A 25,514-nucleotide genomic window follows, 5' to 3' on the forward strand; every position below is an offset into this window, starting at 1 on the left:
GTGAGATCCTGTCTCTACCAAAAATACAAAAATTAGCAGGGTGTGGTGCACATGCCTGTAATCCCAGCTACTTAGGAAGCTGAGGTAGGAGAGTCACTTGAACCTGGAAGGCGGAAGTTGCGGTGAGCTGAGATTGTGCCATTGCACTCTAGCCTGGATAACAGAGCGAGACTGTGTCTAAAAAAAAAAAAAAAAAAAAAACCTTTTTCCTCAATGATATTGCATTAGTGTACATAATAAATAATTCGAGTGATTACAAAAGCAAGTACAGCAAACAGGTGGTAGGCTTTCATGTGGGCCCCAGTAGGGCTCAGTTGGACTTTTCAAAGTCTATCCCAAGGCCGCATAATAAATAATTCGGGTGATTACAGTGGCAAGAACAGCAAACAAGTTTGGAAATGCACATTTCCTTCTCTTGAGAAGCAGGCCGCACAACTGGTGGCAACTGTGTGGGAGTAACCTACAGACCCCAGCATTCAGTCTTCCAGGAGTACCAGCGGGAATGGGGGATACTGATCAATCCAGCCAATCTGTTCAGGATGACCATGAAGAACTATCTTTGGCTGGGCACGGTGGCTCACGCCTGTAATCCCAGCACTTTGGGAGGCCAAGGCGGGTGGATCACCTGAGGTCAGGAGTTCAAGACCACTGTGGCCAACATGATGAAACCCCGTCTTCACTAAATATATAACAATTAGCTGGGCATGGTGGTGAGCGCCTGTAATCCCAGCTACTCGGGAGGCTGAGGCAGGAGAATCACTTGAACCTGGAAGGCAGAGGTTGCAGTGAACCGAAATCGTGCCACTGCACTCCAGCCTGGGTGATAAAAGTGAACCTCTGTCTCAAAAAAAAAAAAAAAAAAAGAACTATCTATATTAACTGTATGCTTATTTGTGTGACTATTTCTAGTTAGTGTCTAGTTCTGCTATTAAACTCTAAATTTGGAGAGGCCAGGACCTCCCAAAGGAAAACTTGATGACGGTGGAGTTTCAGGCACTGTCTCCAGCCGGCGCCCTCCTCAGGCTGGGTCAGTGACTCCCTAGCTCAGGTGTCCAGCCTTGGGACAGACTGAAAAGTCCAATTGGACCGTAGTGGAGTCCACATGGGAGCCTACATATTTTTATTGTTTCTATTTCCTTGGTACCTGGCTCATGACAAGCACTTATAAATATTTGTAAACCAATGATCACTGAGCATACATGTGGAATAATGTGACTGCAGTGATGGGCATGGGGCCAGACCAAAGCTGGGGAACACACTCAGGCATTCTCTTTCCATGTTTTTCAGATTTGCGAAATGATCCAGAAATCGGTGTCCTCCGATTTACAGCCTTATCTCCAAACTCTGCCAGGTAGGACACTCCATCCACCCCTGGGACATTTTATTTCTGTTTATTTCTATAAGAGCATATATATACCTTATAAAATAGTAAATGGGGCAAAAATATAGAAAGTAAAAATTAAGGGCCAGGCGCAGCGGCTCACGCTTGTAATCCCAGCACTCTGGGAGGCTGAGGCGGGTAGATCACCTGAGGTCGGGAGTTCGAGACCAGCCTGGCCTACATGGTGAAACCCTGTCTCTACTAAAAATACAAAATTAGCTGGACGTGGTGGCGCATGCCTGTAATCCCAGTGACTCGGGAAGCTGAGGCGAGAGAATTGCTTGAACCCAGGAGGTGGAGGTTGCAGTGAGCCGAGATTGCGCCATTGCACTCTAGCCTAGGCAACAAAGACCAAAACTCTGTCTCAAAAAAAAAGAAAAGAGAAAAAGAAAGTAGAAATTAAAAGTTCATTTTTCTCCCCAACTTTTCTTCCAAGAAGGAACCTCTGTTTTGGGTGTATCTTTTCAGATATTTTCTTTGCATGTACAAATATAAATACATGTAAGCATATGAACAGACATTCTTATATGTATTATTTTGCTCATGAATCTATGTGTATATGCATAATTTAAAATATGTATGTTCATATACACATAGTATAGGCATTGTTCTAGATTTCTTTTTTTTGAGAGGGGGTCTCACTCTGTGTCCCAGGCTGGAGTGCAGTGGTGTGATCTCGGTTCAGTGTAGCCTCAACCTCTTGAGCTCAAGTGATCCTCCTGCCTCAGCCACCTGAGTAGCTGGGACCACAGATGCATGCCACCACACCTGGCTACTTTTTGTATATTTTGTAGAGACAGGGTTTCTTTATGTTGCCCAGGCTGGTCTCGAACTCCTGGGCTCAAGTGATCTGCCCACCTCAGCCTCCCAAAGTACTGGGATGACAGGCGCGAGCCACTGTGCCAGCTTGATTTCATTTTTAAAAACTTTTTATTGAAGTATATTTATAGAGAAAAGTACTCTAATCATAAGTGTGCTGCTAAAGAGTCTTTATATGCATGTAACCAGCTCCCAACCAAGAAACAGAGCATGACTGTTTTTTCAAAGCCCCTGGTGTCCCCCTCGGTCACTGCCCAGCCCTCCAGGGTCACCACCATCCCAACTTCCAGCAGCAAAGATTAGTTTTGCACTTTGCACATGAATGGAATCAGACAATATTTTGAGTATCTTTTCAAAAGCCAGAAGGTTTTCTTTGTTCAACTTTAAAATATGAGGTCAGGGTTGGGCGCAGTAGCTCACGCCTTTAATCCCAGCACTTAGGGAGACCAAGGCGAGTGGATTACCCGAGGTCAGGAGTTCGAGACCAGGCTGGTCAACATGGTGAAACCCTGTCTCTACTAAAGATACAAAAATTAGCCAGGTGCCGTGGTGGATGCCTATAATCCCAGCTACTTGGGAGGCTGAGGCAGGAGAATTGCTTGAACCTGGGAGGCGGAGGTTGCAGTGAGCCGAGATCGCGCCACTGCACTCCAGCCTGGGCAACAGAATGAGACTCTGTCTCAACAAAGAAAAAATAAATAAATAATAAATAAACAAAGTAAAATATGAGTTCAGGACAGGCGTGGTGGTGCACACCTATAATTCCAGCACTTTGGGAGGCCAAGGAGGGAGGATCACTTGAGTTCAGGAGTTCAAGGCCAGCACGGGCAACATGGCGAAACCCCATCTCTACAATAAAGACAAAAATTAGCCAGGCATGGTGGTGTGTACCTGTAGTCCCAGCTACTTGGGAGGCCAAGGTAGGATGATCGCTTGAGCCCAGGAGGTCAAGGCAGCGGTGGGCTGAAATTGTGCCACTGCACTCCAGCCTGGGCCACAGAGTGAAATCCTGTCTCAAAAAAAAATGAAATAAAATAAAACATGAGGTCAATGCATATCGTTGCACGCACCTGTAGTGCAGCTGGTTTATTCTCCTTGCTGCGTAGCATACCACCATGTCGATGCTTCCCCATTTATTTGTCCATTCTACTGTTGAAGGCCATCTTGGGGGGGTGTTCAGTTTTAGGCCATTATCCGTAGTGCTGCTATGAATGTCCTAGTACCTATGGTCGCATGTTTTGGGTATATACCTGGGAGTGAATTTGCAAGCTCATGTGATATGCCCAGATTCAGCATTATCAGATCCTGCCAAACAGTTTTCCAAAGTGGTTGTAACAGCCCTTATTATAGATGTGTCCTCATTTATCTAATAAGTCCCCCACTGATGGACGTTTGGGTGTTTTCCTGTCCCTTGCTGTTGCCAACAGGGCTGCAGGGAGCCATCAACAAGTGGAGTCCCTGGGTCCAGGGTGCACACATTAAGGTTGGAGGGGGAGACCCTGATAAATTATCTGAGATGCTCTCTGATGCCTTGGCTCCCAAGCCCCTATGCGGTTACTTGCTGACATCAATTTTACCAGAAGTCCAGGCGGGCAACCCAATACTGGGACCTGGAACATTCGTTCATTCAGGGTTTTGGAGGGCAGTGTCTGGGCCCTCCTGGCATACCATGCCTGACCTTCCTGGTTACTGGCTCAGCATTAAGCTCCAGGTGTGGCTGGAGAGGTGAAGCCTGGACTCATGGTGTGTGTCTGTGTGTGTGTGTGTGTGTGTGTGCACTTGTCTGGGAACTATTTAGGCCCTAGGCTGAGCATACACCCCCACCACTGTTAACTCATCCAAGGGAACCCATGTAGTCTCTTTCTTGAAGAAGCAATTCTTTGCCTCAGGGCTGGGCTGGTAGGGAGATTCTGAAAAAAGTCACAGAGAATGCGAGTCAGCCAGAGCCCTTGCCCCTCCTCCAGCAGCTGAAAGTGGCGCCTGGCCCCTAATTCTGCCCTGTTGTCATTCACAGTTACAACAGAGATTGACAGTTTCGCTGGCGTTGATTATAGCTTAGTGGAAGCCCCTCGGGCAACAGCCCAGATGCTGGAGGTGATGTTTAAGGTGAGGGTCCTGGGGCCGGGCTGGGTGGGTGAGGGTTTCCCTCAGGGTCAGCCATTCCCTGGGCCACCTGTCCCCCCAACTTCAGATCTGTCCTCATCTTCCCAGTGGTTCCCGCTGTGTTAAGGGCCGGGTGATATGGAGTGGTGGGATGTGCTCCCAGAGCTAGGATTCTCCACGGCTGTCTTACACCTCTCAGGTCTTAACCCTTCCCTCCTCCTTCTTCCCCTACTTTGCCTTGCCCATCATGCAGAAGAGGCCAATCAGAGCGGGCCTAGGGGGTGTAGATGGGCCTAGGGCATATAGAGGGGCTGGCCAGGACATCCTGTGGGTTAATACAGCAAAGCTTCTGGGGAGCTTTTCATTAAAAGACATAACACTGCCTTTAATGGTGGAGTTTCAGGCAGTGCTCCAGCCAGCATTCCTTCATCAGACTGTGTAGGGAAATACCTGGCCCCAGCCCCGGGACAGGCTTTGAAAAGTCCAACTGGACCCTATTTCCCTCTCCAGGGTGAAATCTTTCATCGTAACCACCGTTCCCCAGTTACCCTCCTTGCTCCAGTCATAAACCTTCCCGAGGAACATAACAAAATGGTCTACTTCGCCGTCTCGGATTATGTCTTCAACACGGCCAGCCTGGTTTATCACGAGGAAGGGTATCTGAACTTCTCCATCACAGATGACATGGTGAGGATGGTGGCAAACAGCTCTCTCAAATGAACACGTAACCTCCTGCTCCTTCCTTCTTTCCTTTTCACCCCTGTGGACATCAGTCAAATAGTAAGTTATTGGTAAGAGAAAAATCAAGACCAAGAAAAATATGTTAGCACAATCTCCCTTTTTACTTTGGTAACCAAGAGACTCAAAGTCAAAGTTCTTTCTCCCATGGCCAGGTGCGGTGGCGCATGCCTGTAATTCCAGCACTTTGGGAGCCTGAGGTGGGCAGATCACTTGAGGTCAGGAGCTCGAGACCAGCCTGGCCAACATGGCAAAACCCTGTCTCTACTAAAAATACAAAAATTAGCCAGGTGTGGTGGTGGGCGCCTGTAATCCCAGCTACTCGGGAGGCTGAGGTGGGAGAATCGCTTGAACCCAGGAGGCAGAGGTTGCAGTGAGCCAAGATCGTGCCACTGCACTCCAGGCTGAGCAAAAGAGTGAGACCCTGTCTCCCAAAAAAAAAAAAAAAAAAAACCCTTTCTCCCTTATAACAACCGTGGAAGACTTTGCAGCTTGCTTATCTGTGTTTTGGTCTTCTACACCTGTTTACTAGTCTAGACTTGTTGGTCTAATTCGTATTTTCTCTCATCCTGATGATTTCTGGAGGTTTATTCAAAAATATTTTAGTGAATGAGGCTGGGCGAGGTGGCTCATGCCTGTAATCCTAGCACTTTGGGAGGCCAAGGTGGGCGGATCACCTGAGGTCAGGAGTTCAAGACCAGCCTGACCAACATGGCAAAACCTCATCTCTACTAAAAATACAAAAATTAGCCAGGCATGGTGGCACATGCCTGTAGTCCCAGCTACATGGAGGCTGAGGCAGAAGAATTGCTTGAGCCCAGGAGGCAGAGGTTGCAGTGAGCTGTGATCTCACCACTGCACTGTAGCCTGGACAACAGAGTGAGACTGCATGTCAAAAAAGAAAAAAATACATATATATATATATGTGTGTGTGTGTGTGTATATATATAAAAGTGAATCATATGGTTGCATATAGTTTCAGATAAAAGGAAATAAATATCAAGTGAAAATAAAGCACAATTATAAAGACACTGAGCCCATAAATTAATTTCTTTAACGTCTCAAACCTGTCTGGGAGCTTCCTTGTAGCTAAAGTGATAAGGGTACATGATTTCATGATTCATGGTGAAAAGGAGAGACAGCCTTCCTCACACTCCCAAAACAACTGTTTCCAATGCGGCTTTGCATAAGGGAGACTGAATTTTATAGTGGATCACACCTTTAATGGTTCTCTAGTTTCTCTAATATTTCTGGGTTTCAAAAAGTTGTTTCTTGAAGCACTTCATAAAAGTTGAGGCCTCATGAATGATGTCAGGATGGTGGGAGAAAGAGTGTGGTTCGGCTCAGATGGTCCAGCTTACCCTGGTGTAAGTCAGGGGCCGTCTGGTAGATGGAGGGTCGTTTTGTCCTTCGAATGGCCTCCTACACCAGTACAGGCCTTTGCTTTTGGCATTGTGTTTGGTTTACCCATTCTACCTGCAGCACAGGCCTCTCTTTCAGTGGGATGATAATAGCTACGTTTTACGGAGCACTCACCATGTGCTGGGCCTTGTGCTAGATGCTCGTTTAGCCCTCACAATAATTTGAAGGTGGGGGCTATTGTTATCCCCATTTTATGGATAAGGAAGTTGAGGTTCAGGGAGATAAAAGGGCTGGCCTGAGATCACAAAGTCAGGACACAAACCGAGGTCTGTGTGACTGCAACCCTCACCCTCGCAGACCCACACATCAGCTACACCCATGGGAGAGCAGTCAGGTTGCTGGGGACCCATGTGCTCTGCTTGGGTGAATGCAGGGACAAGCATCTCATCCCTGCCAGGGTAACCCAGGTCGTGGAGAAGCGACAGTCTTGCACATCCCCCCGCCTCCCCAGTCTTCTTTAGACCTTCAGCTCCAGCGGGAGCACCCTAAAACTTCTTCGTATCTCTTTGCTGCAGATACCGCCTGACTCTAATATCCGACTGACCACCAAGTCCTTCCGACCCTTCGTCCCACGGGTAAGGAGTCCCTTAGTGCCCCATGAGTGCAGACCGAGCCTACTAGACGCCAGAGATTTCTCTTTAAAACCTCCTCATTTCTGTCAGCTTGACCACGAGTCAGAAGGCCAGGATGAGACTCCCACTGAAGGCTGGGGTGCTGCTCCCTTCAAAGCCTAAATAACAGAGGCCAAGTCCCATAACTTGTGGGACCACAGCTTGTCCAGTCTTTTATTGGTGTTATCTAAGAATCCCAAGGAATGCTGGCATAGTCCCTAAAACGTACCCTAATGAATAGCAGCTAACAATTACAGAGGGCTTCCTAGGTGCCAGGCATGCTCTTGATGCTTTAAAAAATTAGTTTTTGGCCAGGCATGGTGGCTCATGCCTGTAATCCCAGCATTGTGGGAGGCCAAGGTGGGCAGATTGCTTGAGCCCAGGAGTTCAAGACCAGCCTGGGCAACATGACGAAACCCCATCTTTACAAAAAATACAAAACTTAGCCAAGCATGGTGGCATACAGCCATAGTCCCAGGTGCCAGGGAGGCTGAGGTAGGAAGATCATCTGAGGCTGGGAGGTTGAGGCTGCAGGGAGCTGTGACTGCACCACTGCACTCCAGCCTGGGCAACAGAGTGAGACCCTGTCTCAAAAAAAATTATTAAAAGATTAGTTTTTGAATGGATAATAAATTCTCAAGGTTCAACATTCAAAAGATCCAAAAGGTTATAGAGTGGAAAGTCTCACATCCACTCCTATCCCTTAACCACCCAGTTCCCATCTGAAGTTTGCCAATATTACCAGATTATGCATATCTTTCTGACGATATACTATGTATATACAGGTTCAGTATCTCTTACAATGCTTGGAAAAGCAACTCTGCCCACCTTCTTAGTGAAGCATTTTACCCCCTCAGCCTTCCAAACGTCTCCGTTCTAGAAGAGGATGTAAGTTTTACATATCCATAACCAAAAGGCTCATGGGAGTACTGTTTTTCCACGAATATCCTCCTAAAAAGGAAGAGTCTTGCCCCAAATTAAACTCTGTACCTATCTCTAGTTACACAGAAAATTAAGAGCACTTTTGAAATGGTGGAGTCTAGGGCTGGTCGTGGTGGCTCATGCCTGTAATCCTAGCACTCTGGGAGGCCAAAGCAGGAAGATTGCTTGAGACCAGGAGTTCAAGACCAACCTGGACAACATAGCAAGACCCTGACTCTATTTTAGAAAGAAAAGCTAAAAAAAAGAGAGAGAGAAAAGAAAAAAGAAGTATTCTGTGGAATATCATATTAAAAGAATAATAAGAGAAAAGTAAATAGTTTTTTAAAAAAGAAACGGTGGGATCTAGCTATGTCATGTTTCGAAAACACTGGCAATCTGACCTCAGCATGCCCAATTAGCAGAGTGTGATGAGGGGATGGAGAAACCTTGGGAGAGGTAGGGAGGGAGAAAAAATGGGCCCAACTTTTCTGGAGGACAATTTGGCAATACCTGCCGAAAGCTTTAAAAGCATTGCTGGCCAGGCGCGGTGGCTCACACCTGTAATCCCAAGACTTTAGCGGGCAGATCACCTCAGGTCAGAAGTTTGAGACCAGCCTGGCCAACATGGTGAAATCCCGTCTCTACTAAAAATACAAAATTAGCCAGGTGTGGTGGTGCACACCCATAATCCCAGCTACTTGGGAGGCTGAGGAAGGAGAAATGCTTGAACCCCAGAGGCAGAGGTTGCAGTGAGCCAAGATGGCACCATTGCATTCCAGCCTGGGTGACAAGAGCGAAATTCTGTCTCAAAAAAAAAAAAAAAAAAAAGCATTGCTGTTCTTCAACTCAGCAATTCCACCTCTAGGAATGTTTTCCTGAAAATAATAGCCAAGGTGGTCATTATAATGGCAAAACCTTGAAGACAACTAGATGCTTGATAGAGTTTCATCCATCACAAGACCTGTACATAATGAAGTACAATGCAGCCATGAAATAGATGGCGCCGACTCTGTGTCTGACATGGAGAGATGGCCAGTTTTGCCGTTAGGAGAAAAGGGCACAGAGAATTTCGTGGGCAATAAAATCAATCAAAAGCAATTCCCAGCTTTATCTGACTCCCTCAGGCCTCTCCTGGCAGACTTGTATATTTTCTTCTCTTGACGCAATCTCCTAATTCTGCTCCCAGTTAGCCAGGCTCTACCCCAACATGAACTTGGAGCTCCAGGGATCAGTGCCCTCTGCTCCGCTCCTGAACTTCAGCCCTGGGAATCTGTCTGTGAACCCCTATATGGAGATAGACGCCTTTGTGCTGCTGCCCAGCTCCAGCAAGGAGCCTGTCTTCCGACTCACTGTGGTAAGGTTCAGAGCCTTTGCAAATGCTGTTCCCTTTTCCCCACATGCTTTTCTCCCCACTCACCACCTGGATAATTCCTCCAGGTCTCAACTTAAATATTACTTCCCGGAGAGGGCTTTCTTGCTGGCCCTTACCCCCAATCTACCTATGCCCTTTGCCACTTTTTCTTGTAACACCCTATCATCTTTCTTCTCAGCATTTACTACCAAGGTACTTTGTAGCTGTCTGCACGTGTATTTGTTTAATGCATGTATCTCTCACTATGTTAGTCTGGGCTATTGTGAGGAGAAATGTAGACAGATCTTTGTCTATTTGCTTTGTTCTTTGTCTGTATTTGACCCTGGAAGACTACATTTCCCGTGCTTCTTTGCACTCTGATTTCCACCAGGTCAGCCAATGGGAGGTACTGTCAGGAGAATGAAGTTGGGGAGGAAGGATGAAGCCAGAGTACTATTTCCTCTTTCTTTGCCACGGCAGAGGCTCAGACTGTGACTCTGTCTCCTCTGTGGTGACTTCCATAATTCCGCCTCCACTCATTGTTCCCCTAGTCCTGGGGAACTGTGGATACAGCCTCCTGTCTCTGCTAATCTCTGGATGGCCTCACCAATGCTTTACTAGCTTCTCAACAATTCCATCACTTGTATAACAAATTCCCTATATTAAATTCCCTCTGCATTAAACATTGAGAGTGAGTTTTCCTTTTTTGATGGACTCTGTCTAATAGGGAAGGGATGCCGTGTCCTTTGGGGGCCCTGCTCGCTGGATGGAGAACTCTGCTCTCTTGTTTCTTGACTTTTGAAATCAATAAGTCAAATCTCTGCCAGGGTAATTCTTCCTAGAGGCTGTATCTGCAATTTTAATATTGTTGTTATTGTTATCAAAAGTATCATTATTAATATATTTTAAATTAAAATATAATTTATTGTCTGGGTGTGGTGACTTACACCTGTAATTTCAGCACTTTGGGAGGTCAAGGCAGGAGAATCACATGAGGTCAGGAGTTTGAGATCAGCCTGGGCAACATAGCAACACTCCATTGCTACAAAAAAGAAAAAAAAAAAAAGCCAGGCCTGGTAGCATGCACCTGTAGTCCTATCTACTCAGGAGGTTGATGCGGGAGGATCACTTGAGCCCAAGAGATCAAGGCTGCAGTGAGCCATGATTGCACCACTGCACTCCAGCCAGGCGATAGAGAGACACTCCATCTCTAAAATAATAATAATAATAATTTATTATTGTTGTTGTTACTAGGGCTGAATCTTGACCTGAGATAACTAGAAATGATCCTTTTTAGAGCTTTCCAAGAGTAGGTACTCTATACCTTATCTTAGTAGTCTGTTCAAAGTTTAACTGCTATCATGGACAACAATTTCAAGTAAAAATGTTCAAGTCCAAGTTCAAATATTGATTGAGCACCTACAGTGAGCCTTCTGGGAGGGGCAAATTTCCTGCTTTAGCTCATTGAGCTGTTTGTTGAGAGGAGACAGTCCCTCGTCATCATCCTTCCTATACATACAACCTTCATCACTTACACCTGCTTCCTTCTACTGGCATTTCCAGGCCACTAATGTGTCCGCCATCTTGACCTTCAATACCAGCAAGATCACTGGGTTCCTGCAGCCAGGAAAGTAAGTTGGCCTCCTGCCCACATGCGGGTGCCCAGCTGGACTCCATCTGTATACTGTAGCTGCTTCTCTGTAGCTGGTGGGAGGGGGAAACCATTTGGAAAGGACACTTACATTTCACCCCAATTGGCCCAATTCTTCTGCCCCACTGGTCCTGCCCCCACAAATCTCAAATTGTTAAAGAATTCACTAAGACTGTTACTTCTTAATGTATGAATTTTAGGCCCCACCTATATTAACTTCCTGAAATGATAAAGAGTGAGCTTTTTGACACTATTTCATCTGCCCTCTGACAGTCTTCCCGATATCATTGTATCACTGCTTTTAGTTCCTCAGTCATCTTTTCCACTCCTGCTCCCGCCCTACCTTTGGCCCTGTGCCTTCTCAAGCCCATCCTTTCTTGCTTCTGGGGACCCCCACGTTGCTTAGACTTGCATAAAGCTCACACCTTTGAATCTTCTCTGATTCATTACAGGGTAAAAGTGGAACTGAAAGAATCCAAAGTTGGACTATTCAATGTAAGTTGTTGTTTTTATTGATGACATGATTAGAATGTTAATTAATTTGGGATGTTTCCTAAGCAATTGCTATGACACCTATAATAGGAAATACAAAAGGAGAAGAGTTGATTTTTTGCCCTGGAGAAGTGTAAAAGTCTTGAAAACACTAGACATAGGGCCAAGGAACAGTTATATCCTAATATAAAACAATATGTAATTAAGTCATCTACTGAACAGAATTCTTTTAACTGCCAGAGACAGAAAGCCAATTGAAATTGTCTTAAGCAAAGAGGAGAAATATATAGGATTATATAACTGAAAAGCAAAAATAAATGAAAAAACAAAGATCAGAGGTTTCAGGCATAGCTGGATTCAGGTGTTCAAATTAATGCATCAAGAATCTCTCTCCCATCTCTCTGTTCTGTTTTCATTTGTGTCAGCTTCACTCTCAGGCAGGCTCTCCCAATTGGTAGCAAGCCCCAGAGTTTCCTACCGTTTCAATTTCTTTAAAAATTTACAAAAAAACAAACAAAAAAAACTCCCTGCTCACTCTCATTGGACTAATCTTGGGCACCCAGTCTTAAGCCAAGCACTGTGGCCAGAAGTTGGGCAAGGCCAATCACCCTCCTCCAATCACTCCAGGAGGCAGGATTTGCAGTCACCTACATCCAAATCATATGGACTAAGACTGGCGAGGAGGGTTGTTCCCTGGGGGGAAACAGACTCTGTTATCAAAACAAGAGGGATTGAGTGCTGAGCAGGTAAAACCAAGAAGTGATTTCCATAAAGTAGAAAAAGTAGTGAAGTAGACGGCCCCATATAAAAGGAGGAAAGAGAATGTGAAAATCAGTGTGGGCCGAAGTGATGGAGAAGAGCTTTCTGGAAAGAGGGAAGGAGGAGCTGGGTAGACTTTAACGTGCAGTCGTTGGCTTCTCTTTTACCATTCCATGATGCTGGCCTCCACTGACCACCTCCACCTGTGCCCTGCCTCCCATACTTTCCCAAAGCACTTATGAAGTGGAAGCAAACACAGAAGCTGTGGGGAGAGATGCAGGGACCCTGAGGCTGACTCCTTTCAGAGAATAAAGGGTGAAGTGAATAACGGTACACTCATATTGTATCTGTGCATGTTTACTGCAAAGTAAAACATTCGAGTAAAAAGTTTCACAAAAATCCATCCTATTGGGTTTTCAGAGCATGAAATGTAAAAACAAGAACTATAGACTCAGATAAATTTATATTCAAATACTGATGCTGCTGCCCAGTTGGTAGTAAGTCCCTTTCATTCTGTAGGCCTCGGTTTCCTGATATGTGAAATAGGGACATTAATGTGAACGTTGAGGGACTGTTGTAAAGATTGAATCAGACACACACACAAAGCTCTGAGCCCTCTGCTTGGCATATAGTGAGGGTTAAAAGTTGTGTTTCATGATTTTGGTAGAGCAGCTTATTTTGTTTTTATTAAATTTTTAAAATTATACAGGTAGTTCAGGAAAAACATTCTCACTGTAAATAAAATTGAATACTAAAGATAAGGCTAAGGACAAGTCAAACGTTAATGTTCTTCCTTTAGAGGAAAGACATTTGGGTGTGTAACTTTCCAAAATTTTTCTATTCACTTGCATAATAAATGCTCATCTCAAAAGACTTTTATCTTATAAAATAGTAACATGATGTAATAATAGTTTGCTTTTTCCAAGCGTTTTGCTATGTTGGCACACACAGAACCACCGTGTGGCCATGTGGCGATGTAAGTGTGCTTCTCCTGTTCTCCTCCAGGCGGAGCTGTTGGAAGCACTCCTCAACTACTACATCCTCAACACCCTCTACCCCAAATTCAACGGTAAGAACCACTGTGGATTTTTCCAAGTCAAAAGCGGACACTGCCATCTGGAGGAAAGAGAGCTGGACTTGGAAAACAGGGCTCTCCTGGGGGCTGTATGACCGTGGGCAAGTCACTTCTCTCTGAGCTTAGCAACCTTCCTGTGACATGGGATGGTTGAAGTTGGCCTCATCTCCCTCCAGGGCTCTAATGAGGGTTGGGGGCTGGCACAGCTCTTTGGAGCACGGGAAACCTCCTTATAAGCGGCATAGAGGGACACATGGAAGTGCCCCACGTTCTGAAGAGGTAAGTCAAAAACTGAGGACCAAGTTAATATAGAAGGCACAAGGCAGCCGCCTCTGGACTCACATCTCCCAGTCAATTGCCCAACTGCCTAGTCAAAAAAGAAAGCAAAAGACTTAAACCCTGTTTCCATGAAGCTTTGCTTCTTTTGGCTGCAACAGAGAGCAGGACGAGGCAAAGGGCAGGGAGTGGATGCCCTGTTCCTTATCTTATCGTGAATGTGTTCTTCCTCCAGACAGCACCATGCCTGACAGCTTAGGCTTCCAAGCCAGCTTCCCTGGGTTTAAATTCCCTTTCTGCCACTTCCTAACTGTGTGACCTAGAACAAGTTATTTGACCACTCTGTGCCTCAGTTTCCTTATCTGTAAAATGGAAAGAATAATCACACCTACCTCATAGTCTTGGAAATCATTAAATGGGAATATAGCGAATATAGAGTTTGCAGAGAGCATTTTCGGTAAAAATCTGTCTCTAATTATTATATATTCACCAATCTCTCTCAATGTTGTGCTTCAACCTCCAGATAAGTTGGCCGAAGGCTTCCCCCTTCCTCTGCTGAAGCGTGTTCAGCTCTACGACCTCGGACTCCAGATCCATAAGGTTGGTGGGTTCAGGGGGCTCTGAGGATGTGTGAGGGAGGAGGTGGTTTATATGCTAGCTTCAGAGGCCATGACTCATGGGTGACACCCAGCCCAGCCCTGCAGCTGGGAATGTCTGGCCAGGGGGAGGACGGGTGCTCCTGGGCCTTACCATATGCCACAAAACCATCCACGTGTCCTTCAGAAGTGGCACCTCTGCTGGTGCAGGCGGCATTTCACATAGCCTTATGCCACCACCACCTCCCATCCCTACCATGAGGGGCCTGAGGGAAGCTCAAGACCAGCTCGTTTTGAAAACACTGCAGGCTGGCGCGGTGGCTCACGCCTGGAATCCCAGCACTTTGGGAGGCCGGGGCGGGCAGATCACTAGGTCAGGCGTTTGAGACCAGCCTGGCCAACATGGTGAAACCCTGTCTCTACTAAAAATACAAAAATTAGCTGGGCATGGTAGTGGGTGCCTATAATCCCAGCTACTCAGGAGGCTGAGGCAGAATTGCTTGAATCCAGGAGGTGGAGGTTGCAGTGAGTCGAGATCACGCCACTGCACTCCAGCCTGTACAACAGAGCAAGACTCCGTCAAAAAAAAAAAAAAAGAAAGAGAAAGAAAAGAAAAGAAAGAAAATACTGTAAGTCTTAGACATAGCATTAGGTCAGGTTCTAAAAGTCATTTGTAAGGTTTAAGCTTTTCTTCTAAATTTTTTGGTTGAAGAGCTTTATTATAAATATATGTTTGGCATGCCTCCCCATTTAAACAAGTACTACAACCATATATACTGTTTTTTTGTTTGTTTGTTTGTTTGTTTTTGAGACAGAGTCTGGCTCTGTCACCCAGGCTGGAGTGTAGTGGCGCAATCTTGGCTCACTGCAACCTCTGCCTCCCAGGTTCAGGACAGTCTTGTGCCTGAGCCTCTAGAGTAGCTGGAACTACAGTCTCCCACCACGACCCCCAGCTAATTTTTTTTTTTTTTTTTTTTTTTTTAAATTTTTGGTAGAGACAAGGTTTCACAATGCTGGCTAGGCTGGTCTCAAACTCCTGGCCTCAAGTGATAGGTTCACCTCGGCCTCCCAAAGTGCTGGGATTACAGGCATCAGCCACCATGTCCAGCCAACACTATATACATTTTAAAAAATTATTCATAAGCCTATTGCTCCACTACAACCACAGTTTGAATTTTGGTGTACTTCTAGTGCTTTTTGTTTTAAGGTTTTTTTTAAGTTTGTTTGTTTTGCACAGTTGCATTACTAGTGCTCCTGCCTGTTTTCTTTCTTTCTCTTTTTTTTAAACTTAAAAATATTTTTTTTTTAGGCCAGGAGCAGTGGTTCATGCCTGTAATCCCAGCACTTTGGGAGGCCAAGGCGGGCGGATCATGAGGTCAAAAGTTTGAGACCAGCCTGGCCAACATGCTGAAACCCCATCTCTGCTAAAAATACAAAAATTAGCTGGGCATGGTGATGTGTGCCTGTAATCCCAGCTACTCAGGAGGCTCAGGCAGGAGAATCGCTTGAACCCAGGAGGCGGAGGCTGCAGTGAGCTGAGATCATGCCACTGCACTCCAGCCTGGGTGACAGAGCAAGACTCTGTCTCAAAAAAATTTTTAAAATTAACTTAAGGTTCTTTTTTAAGCTTAACTTAAAAACTATTTTAGTATCAAGTGAAATAGTGAAAAACTATTGTCACTACTCAAACTATGATTCTGACCAAGCATTTTGTGGTCTATCAGTGCTTGCAATTTTCAGGTTATCTTTTGAGGTGAGATGAACTGGGTTGGCAGACTCATTAGCAGGAGGGGGATGCTGCACTGTGCCTGGTACATTGTTAACATCAGAAAATAATAGTCATTAAAGGGAATGAAGGGCGGGAGGGATGATTAGGAACCTAGAAACACTGACCAACTGTTCTATCTAAAAAACAAATGTCCAAAGCCCTTTTGGGCTCTGAGATACTCAACACTTAACTGCTCTTGAGCGTTTGTAAGTAGTCAGACAGATCATTGTTCAAATCAAAGATTGAGTGACAGTTCATCCCATCGGCCTCAGTTTTCTTCTCTGTAAAATGGGATGTAACCTAAACGTCATTGAGCTTTTGTGATGATTAGAGGGCAAGTATAATAGCTTCTAGCTCAATGTTTGACACGTGGAAAGTAATTAGATTTATTATATATTATAATATTCATTAGAATTTTGAGGTCAACTCTGTCCATGTGTCTCACCATCTAAAATAAAGGATGGATCCCTGTGGGAAAGAATTGAACTTGGTCTTTGGTTCAGAATTCCTGCCCCTCCGGATGATGGAAACATAAGAAAAGCAGGAGAGTACACCCTAGCAGTTCACAATTTTTCGTTATTTGCCAAGGAGAGAAAATTTAGGTGACACAAAGGACACTTAGAGGCCTGTCAGGCAGCAGCAGCTCAGGGAATGACAGATCGATCTCCACCTTGGAGAAGGCGGCTGGGAAAAGCTATGCTTTATGGAGAGCTTAGGGACTGAGGCACACTCGTGATTTATGCACTGACCTGGATTCTGGCAGAGCTTGTGTTTCACAAGACGTGGGCGCTCTTTCAATCGCAGATGCATCTTTTTGAAGTAGAGGATACTCTTTACCATCCTGTCCTGTCCTGTTTTTCCTAGGACTTCCTGTTCTTGGGTGCCAACGTCCAATACATGAGAGTTTGAGGACAAGAAAGATGAAGCTTGGAGGCCACATCTGGATCTGCATGTTGCATTTCCAGCTGTGCAGCACGTCTCAGATATTCTTGAAGAATGAAGACATTTCTGCTCTCAGCTCCGGGGACGAGGACTGCCTGGCCTCTGCCTCCACCCTCCTCCTCTTCACCAGGTGCATGCATGCTATCTCTGAGTCTGGACTTTGCTTTCCCCTCCAGGAGGGACCACCTTCCCCGACTGGCCTGGGATATCTTTATAAGCAGGCACTGTAATTTTTTTTTTTGCCATCTGATCCCCATGCCTAGCAGAGTGCTGGCACTTAGTAGGTCCTCAATAAATATTTATTAGATGATGAGATGATGGAATCACTTGGCAGGCCTCATCACTGCCTGCCCTCTTCTGACCTCAGGGGTCTTTGGATAGTCAACCCCATCTATGGTCTCCAAGGCCCCTTTCTCATCGCTGCTGCTGTGGGAGCCTCAATGAGAGAACCAGGGATTCTGTACATCACTTAGCCCTGGACTTAGCGTCGGTGCTCGTCTCTAAGGCCCTTGTCCTGTCTCAGGCAGGGGCTCACTTCAACATCGCTCCCTCCCTCATTTCTTGCCTGCTACAGCCAGGGGAGCCAATGATCTCCTGGAGCAAAAGCTCAGCCTCCCGCTGCTTTTCCCTCATTGAAGCAGGTGTAAATTAGGAGGAAATGGATCTGTCTAAGTTTTTGGTCCAACCCCAATAAAAAGCTCATCCAACTGTTGTTTATAAGCCCCAAGCCTGGAGGGAGAGGCCATGATTTCTAATTACTGAACAATGAGCCTTTGATCAGACTAATAAAAGAGTCGTTTCCAAGTTATGTAGTTGGGCTCCCAGGGACTGGGAGTCAGAAGACTGTTTGATAATTTTTTTATTGTGTTAATGAGCAGATGGATGGAGCTTCAGGCTAGCAGATAATTCACAGGGAATAGTCCCATTTACCCTGTGTGTGACAGAGATGTGTTCCAAGATGGGACAACGTGTTGTCGCCCAGCTGGTGGCAGGGTAAGCTGTGGCTTCGTGTCCTCTCTCCTCTCTACTTTTGTTCATTTGTTTTCCACCACTGTCCATCCCTATGGCCGACTGGTGAAGGACACAGGCTTCATCCAGTACTAGCCGTGTGGCCTTGGGAAGGTCACTTTCCCCCTGGGGTCATTATCTATGAAATGATGATGATGATTATAGTAGTCACTTTCTGGGACTGCTATAATGACTGTATTGGGTAATCCATGTGGAAGGATTTATTTAGCCACAATGGGGATTCCATATTTCTTGGCTGGGTGTGCTTACTAAGCACCTTCTATTTGCCAGGCTTTGGGGTCCTCATGGGGAGAAATACCTGCAGCGCAGGCTCCATTCCTGTTCCTGCTTTTAAGAGTGATACTTAGGTATGCTGAAAAGAGCCAGTATTGATTCCAGCCTACCAGTTTTGGGTCCCTGGGCAAGATATCTCCAAGCCTCAGTGTCCTCTCCTGTCAAATGAGGCTGGAAAGAGCTCCCAGCAGGATTACTTTGGAACTTGATGGATTCATGTTAAGCTTCTGTGGGTGCCCAGGGAATAACCAGGTGGTGGTCAATGGATGACACAATTAGATCACCTGTCATACTTTGGTGTCCCCAAAAGCAGACCCTGAAACAAAGAGGTGAGTACAAGTATTAGGGTGGTGCAAAAGTAATTGCGGTTTTTGCTGTTACTTTTTTTTCTTTTTTTTGAGACAGAGTCTCCCTCTGTCGCCCAGGCTGGAATGCAGTGGTGCGATCTCGGCTCACTGCAAGCTCCGCCTCCTGGGTTCACGCCATTCTCCTGCCTCAGCCTCCTGAGTAACTGGGACTACAGGTACCGCCACCATGCCCAGTTAATTTTTTGCATTTTTAGTAGAGACAGGGTTTCACCATGTTAGCCAGGATGGTCTCGATCTCCTGACCTGGTGATCTGCCTGCCTCAGCCTCCCAAAGTGCTGGGATTACAGGCGTGAGCCACCGCGCCCGGCCTTTGCCATTACTTTCGATCGCAAAAACCATGATTACTTTTGCACCAACCTAATAGTTTATTTGGAAGAAGATCCCAGGCAGTACCAACAGGGACTGGAAAATGAGATGGAGAAGGCAGCCTATAAATGGTGAGTGATGAAACCAATTACTACCATAGGTGACTGGAGCTAATCCCACTGGAGAAACTCTGAGACTTAATGTACAGCACATCTCGTGGTATCCCAAGAGCAAGGGGAGCTGAAGTATATATACGCCACTTCCCGTCAGTCATAGGTTGAGGGGAACTCCTAGGGGTTATTAGTTCTGTGGTTCTTCTATTCTGGGGAGTGGGCTATAGGAGTCATAGAAATCTCTCAGGCAAAGAAATGCAAGCACTGGTGATTAGAAGTCAGATTGGTGTGCACTGATGTGGTAAGGTCTGGGAATCTGGGTGGGGCACTGATGTGGTCTATTCATGACCTTACAATAGGGTAGCAGCTCAGCTGGTCAAAACCCCAGCTGTACAATTAAAATGTTTGCCACGTTGCCTGGAAAAATTGTGATTTGTTCTCTGCATATTTTTTTACAACTCAGGTTTAGTTTGCAGGCAAGCTTGCATTCCAGAACATTCTAGGACATTCCCAGGGATAGCTCCAAGAAAAGGCTCAGGGAAGCTCAGGCAAGTCCTTGATGGGTATGAGGCAACAAGGTTTGCCATAAGACGAGGGAAAAAATACTTATTTGTGACAAAGGCAAAAGGTTTGTTATTCATAAAGCAGGAAAAGGGTATTCTTATTCCGTGAAACTAAACATTTTCATTTTGTAACAAGTGCTATAGGGGCCAAGAGAAAGCCTCCCCCTTTGCCCTCTGATAATTTGCTGAAAATGAAAGGACAATAGATACATTAATAGAAGAAAAAGGCATACAAAATTTATTTAACATAGACAGCATGGGGGAATCACGTAAGAATCATTACCCAGGCTGGGTGCAGTGGCACATGCCTATAATCCCAGCAATTTGGGAGTCTAAAGTGGGTGGATCACTTGAACTCAGGAGTTTGAGACCAGCCTGAGCAACATGGTGAAACTCCATCTCTATAAAAAGTACAAAAAAAAATATATATATATATAGCAAGGCATAAGGGCATGCCCCTGTAGTCTCAGCTACCCGTGAGGCTGAGATCGCTTGAGCTTCACGGGAGGATCGCTTGAGCCCAGGAGGCAGAGGTTGCAGTGAGCCAAGATTGCGCCACTGCACTCCAGCCCAGGTACCAGAGCCCAGGTACCTGTCTCAAAAAAAGAAAAGAATAATTACCCAGGAAGCCAATGGGCACAGATGCTTCTCTACCCTTCTTCATAGGGAAGGGCATAGATTAAGGTGGGAGTAAGTGATTTTCAGGGGAAATGATTGAGCCCAAAGAAGAATGGCCTGGAAGAAGAAGTTCCTCTGTGCACTGAGGGAGGTGGCAGGAAGGTGAGGGGCAGAACTTCACAATGAACAAAGGTTGCCTTGTTATGCAGATGAAGGGCCCGGGTAATCTCTGAGCTGCACTAAAAGGATAGATGAAGAAGCCTGTCTGGGCAAGATGATGATTCCCAGTCTTTTCTCCAGTTAATCTTTCTTGGCTCTTTGATGAGATTCCTAGGAAGGGGGTCTTAAAATAATTGCATTTCTTTTGGAAAGAAGTTTTCTTATTCAGAGAAGGAAATTCCAGACAGAGTCCCTGCTGGTGCTTCAGGAAAGAGGATCAGAGAGCTAAGGAGGTGAGGGAAGATCAGAGGAAGACATTGAGGCTGCTTTTTTAGTTCAGCATATCAATGTGCCATGTATTGGCATATAGTTTTCTGAGCCCCAACAGTGTTATTTCTTGATGGGGTAGTACAGGACAACACAGCTGGCCCTAGAGTCCCATTGCAGGTTCTGACACCCTGAAATCTGACCATAAACATATGAGTATCCCGGACAGCTCCAACCTGTAGAGAAGGACTGGCCTTGGGACAGGAGGTTCTGATCTCAATGACCAGAAGAACCGGACTGTCAAAGAACTTTCAAGAGACCACAGTCTCATTGCTGTGTAGAACTCATTCTCACACAAAACCAAGATGCCACCTTGGAGCGCCTCCTCTTGACTACAACCTGTTCCTCCCTTCTGCCCTTCACTGATTTCCCCTCTCCTCTCCTCAACCTGATCAGAACATCTAGCCCCACTGGTGTCTTCCAGGCCACTACTCTGATTTAATTTGTCTCCATACCTAAGCACAATTCATCATCTCTAACAGAATCCTTTCATCTCCTGACATTCCTACTTTCTACATCCCCAGCCTGGGGCCTAGGCTTAGGTAAGAGAATTAAATCACTGGAGGAAAAGGCAGGCAGGCTATAGCCAGTTGAGGTCTCCTTCCATCACCAAAACCACAGCTCTGTCTGAATGGCCTAAGCAGCAGGAACAGCCTAGAAAATGGAATACATGATATTTCTAATGAGAATCTCAGGTAAGGTCTCAGAACCCATTCAGTCTCAAGACATGCCTTTTTTTTTTTTTTTTTTTTTTTTTTTGAGACAAGGTCTGGCTCTGTCTCCCAGGCTGGAGAGCAGTGGCACAATCTTGGTGAACTACAACCTTCACCACCCGGACTCAAGCCATCCTCCCACCTCAGCCTCCAAAGTAGTGGGACTACAGGCATGCACCACCATGCCCAGCTATTTGTGTGTGTGTGTGTGTATTTGTTGTAGAGACAGGGTTCTGCCATGTTGCCCAGGCAAGCCCAGAACTTGTGAGCTCAAGTGATCCACCGACCTCAGCCTCCCAAAGTGCTGAGATTACAGGCATGAGCCACCATTCCCAGCTGCATTTCTTCTTTCTTTTTATTTATTTATTTTTGAGATGGAGTTTCTCTCTTGTCGCCCAAGCTGGAGTGCAATGGCATGATCTCGGCTCACTGCAACCTCAGCATCCCTGGTTGAAGTGATTCTCCAGCCTCAGCCTCCTGAGTAGCTGGAATTACAGGTGCCCACCACCACGCCCAGATAATTTTTGTATTTTTAGTAGAGACTGGGTTTTGCCATGTTGGCCAGGCTAGTCTCGAACTCCTGACCTCAGGTGATCTACCTGCCTTGGTCTCCCAAAGTGTTGGGATTACAGGCATGAGCCACTGTGCCCAGCCTGCATTTCTTCTTTCTAAGGAGCCCGAGATGCAGCTTAGAAGAAAAGACACTAGCATGCCAGGATAGTCCATATTGTGCTGTAAGTGAAGGCAGCATGGAGAAGTCCTGGCAATGTAGGTAACAAGGTCAGGGGCAGCCACAGGTCTGAATAGGTGGAAAGATGAGAGCTGTGGGGTATAGTATCAAAGGGTTAGGCAAACTAGAATCAATAAGTGTGCATGTGTGGAAAGGGCAGGAGAAGAAAACAAAACAAACAAAACCAAAACCAAGTACAGCATTGGGCCCCAGGGATTAGAAAGTGTGGCAGGAGCTAGCACAGCGAATGTACTTTGCTTCTTTCACAGGAAAGGTCTAAAATATATTTCCCTATTAGTACACAGAGATCTTCTGCATTTGATTTTTAAAACTTAACACAGCTTCATAATATTTCACATTTGTGTGTGTACAAAAGAACTTCTTCATTCTTATTTAAAGATGAATAGGATCTCCTGGTGAAAGGTACAATTTATTTAGCCAATTCCTACTTATGGGTCCTCAGGTTGTTATAAAACTTTTGCTTTTGTAAATAATGTTTCAGTGAATACCTGTATTCATATGCCAGTTCATACATGTGGAGGTACATTGCAGAATAAATGCCCAGAAATCAAATCCCATAACTCTGACTCTTCAGTTAATTTAGCAAATTGTCATTTGCTCACTTTCTCCTCTTTCCAGACTTTCCCCTTCTCTTGAGGTAGTGCCTGGGTATACAGGGATGTTGAAGGGGTCCATATGGTATCATGGCAGTGGAGTGAAGCAGGACATAGTAAAGAATTTAACTTTGCTCAAAGAGAGACATGGCTTTTGTCCTGGGCCCCTGGAAGGTAATCTCTAAGCCGTTGGAATGCTTGCCTGGTAACAGTGTCTTTGTTTACCTGGGGGCATTGGTCCATAACAGATAGTTTAACAAGGGGAGCCATGGCAGGGCTTTTGGTCACATCATATCAGCTTAACCTCTGAAGATTCTGAAGACTGAGCCCAGCCATATGGGCAGCCACAGAATTTTCCGTGGTCTGGAGCCCAGGAGAGAAAACTGGAAATTTCTCAAAAGCCAAATAGTGACAGGAAATTATTCAGTCGCTGATATGGTTTGGCTGTATCCCCACACAAATCTCATTCTGAATTGTAGTTCCCATAATCCCCAAGTATTGTGGGAGAGACCCAGTGGAAAGTAATTGAATCATGGGGGTGGTTACCCCCATGCTGTTCTTGCAATAGTGAGTGAGTTCTCATGAGATTTGATGGTTTTTTTGTTTGTCTGTTTGTTTTTTTTAGATGGAGTCTTGCTCTGTCGCCCAGGCTGGAGTCCAGTGGCACAATCTTGGCTCATTGCAACCTCTGCCTCCCAGGCTCAAGTGATTCTCCTGCCTTGGCCTCCCGACTAGCTGGGATTACAGGCATCTGCCACCATGCCCGGCTGTTTGTATGTTTAGTAAAGACAGGGTTTCACCATGTTAATCAGGCTGGTCTTGAACTCGTGACCTCAAGTGATCCACCCGGCTCAGCCTCCCAAAGTGCTGGTATTACAGGTGTGAGCCACCACACCCGGCTGAGATCTGATGGTTGTATAAGGGGCTTTTCCCCTTTTGCTCAGCACTTCTTACTGCTGCCCTGTGAAGAAGATAACTTTCTCCTCCTCGTCCTTCCGTGATGATTGTAAGTTTCCTGAGGTCTTCCCAGCGATGCGGAACTGTGAGTCAATTAAACCTACTTACCCAGTCTTGGGTGTGTCTGCATAGCAGTGTGAAAACAGACAAATACAGTCACCTTGTTGAGGTCAAGTGGCCAATTTTTGCAACATTTGCTAGATCAGGGTCTCAATGAAAAACCCCCTTTTAGGGAGAAGGCACAAATTTCCCATATAGAAAAATTCTAAGTAATGTATGTAAACACTGCCCTGCAAGAAGTGGGGAGGATGACTCTCTGTCCCTTAAGTATGGCCTACACTTAGTGACTTGCTTCCAAAGAATAGAGTATGGAAGGGCGGTGGGGAGTAAATTTATCAAGAAACTTGACAAATACTACATTAGCCAGGTGATCAAGGTTAAGATACTCAGTGATAAGTCATGTTGATAGTAGGCGTCTTAGTTCAGGCTGCTCTAATGAATTACCATAGACTGGGGGACTTCAACCGTAAACCCTAGTTCTCACAGTTCTAGAGGCTGGAAGTCTGGGATTGGGATGCCAGCATGACCGGCGAGGGCCCTCCTCTGTGTTGCAGGTTGCTGACTTCCCACTGTCTCTTCACATGGTGGGGAGCAAAGAGAGGGAAGCAAGCTCTGTCATGTCTTGTCTTCTGATGGCACTGTTTAATCCAGGTTAGCATAAAGCTGCCTTACATATTTTGAAGTTCAGCCTAAAGATTCCTCTGTACATCGTGAACTATAACCTAAATGGAGTTATAAACAGACCATACCCTACTCTTGTGCCAATCACCGAGTTTTGGCCAATCAAAAGTAGCCAACTGTTTAAACCATTCAAATAAGGCAAACGTAGAGCTGTAACCAATCTGGCTGTTTCTGTACCTCACTTCCGTTTTCTATACATCACTTTCCTTTTTCTGTCCATAAATCTTCTACCACCATGTGCTGCGCTAGGTGGGCTCTCTTGAACCTGCTCTGGTTCAGGAGGCTGCCAATTCGCGAATTGTTTTCGTTCCAGTAAACTCTTTTAAATTTAATTTAGCTTAAGTTTTTCTTTTGGCTGGATGTGGTGGCTCACACCTGTAATCCCAGCACTTTGGAAGGCCAAGGCGGGCAGATCCCTTGAGGTCAGGAGTTGGAGACCAGCCTGGCCAGCGTGGCAAATCCTGGTCTCTACTGAAAATACAAAAGTTAGTCAGGCATGGTGGCGTGCATTTGTAATCCCAGCTACTCAGGAGGCTGAGGCAGGAGAATCACTTGAACCCAGGAGGCGGAGGTTGCAGTGAGAATGAGAAGAGATCGTGCCATTGCACTCCAGCCTGGGCGACAAAGCGAGACTCCATCTCAAAAAATAATAATAATAAATTAAAAATAAATAAATAAATAAAATAAAGTTTTTATTTTAACAGTGCTAATTCTATTCATGAGGGCTCCACCTTCATGATCTAATTACCTCCCACAGGCCCTACCTCCAGATGTTATCCTATTGAGGATTTAGATATCAACATATGAATTTGAGCAGGAGACATATATTCAGTCCATAACAGTAGGTGTGTTTGACATGCTGAGATGAGAATGGCACTCAGTGGTCTTCCTCCCCAAAACCCATAGTGGAAAACATCAGAAAAATCCAAATTCAATGGCATTCTACAAAAACTCTTGGCAAGTTCTCCTCAAAACTGTCGAGGTCATCAAAAAAAGACAGTGTGAGAAACTGGCACAGCCCAGGGGAGCCTCAGGAGACTTGAGGACTAAATTCAGTGTGGCATCCTGGGTGGGACCCTGGAAAATGAAAAGAACAT

General features: G+C 45.6%; 1 protein-coding gene across 1 annotated transcript in view; it reads left to right on the forward strand.

The window, feature by feature from the left end:
• LBP (lipopolysaccharide binding protein) overlaps positions 1–17,218 on the forward strand; it is a 31,389-nt gene extending 14,171 nt beyond the window's left edge. Inside the window, exons 6-15 of the mRNA XM_003904753.4 lie at positions 1,288–1,351; positions 4,215–4,306; positions 4,814–4,990; positions 6,979–7,038; positions 9,182–9,349; positions 10,910–10,977; positions 11,450–11,492; positions 13,254–13,317; positions 14,123–14,199; positions 16,828–17,218. Coding sequence (XP_003904802.1) covers positions 1,288–1,351; positions 4,215–4,306; positions 4,814–4,990; positions 6,979–7,038; positions 9,182–9,349; positions 10,910–10,977; positions 11,450–11,492; positions 13,254–13,317; positions 14,123–14,199; positions 16,828–16,872 — 858 coding nt within the window. The 3' untranslated portion in view covers positions 16,873–17,218. The remainder of the gene's footprint in view (positions 1–1,287; positions 1,352–4,214; positions 4,307–4,813; positions 4,991–6,978; positions 7,039–9,181; positions 9,350–10,909; positions 10,978–11,449; positions 11,493–13,253; positions 13,318–14,122; positions 14,200–16,827) is intronic.
• The last annotated feature ends 8,296 nt before the right edge of the window (positions 17,219–25,514 follow it).

Source organism: Papio anubis, chromosome 16, assembly GCF_008728515.1.
Source record: "Papio anubis isolate 15944 chromosome 16, Panubis1.0, whole genome shotgun sequence".
NCBI lineage: Eukaryota > Metazoa > Chordata > Mammalia > Primates > Cercopithecidae > Papio > Papio anubis.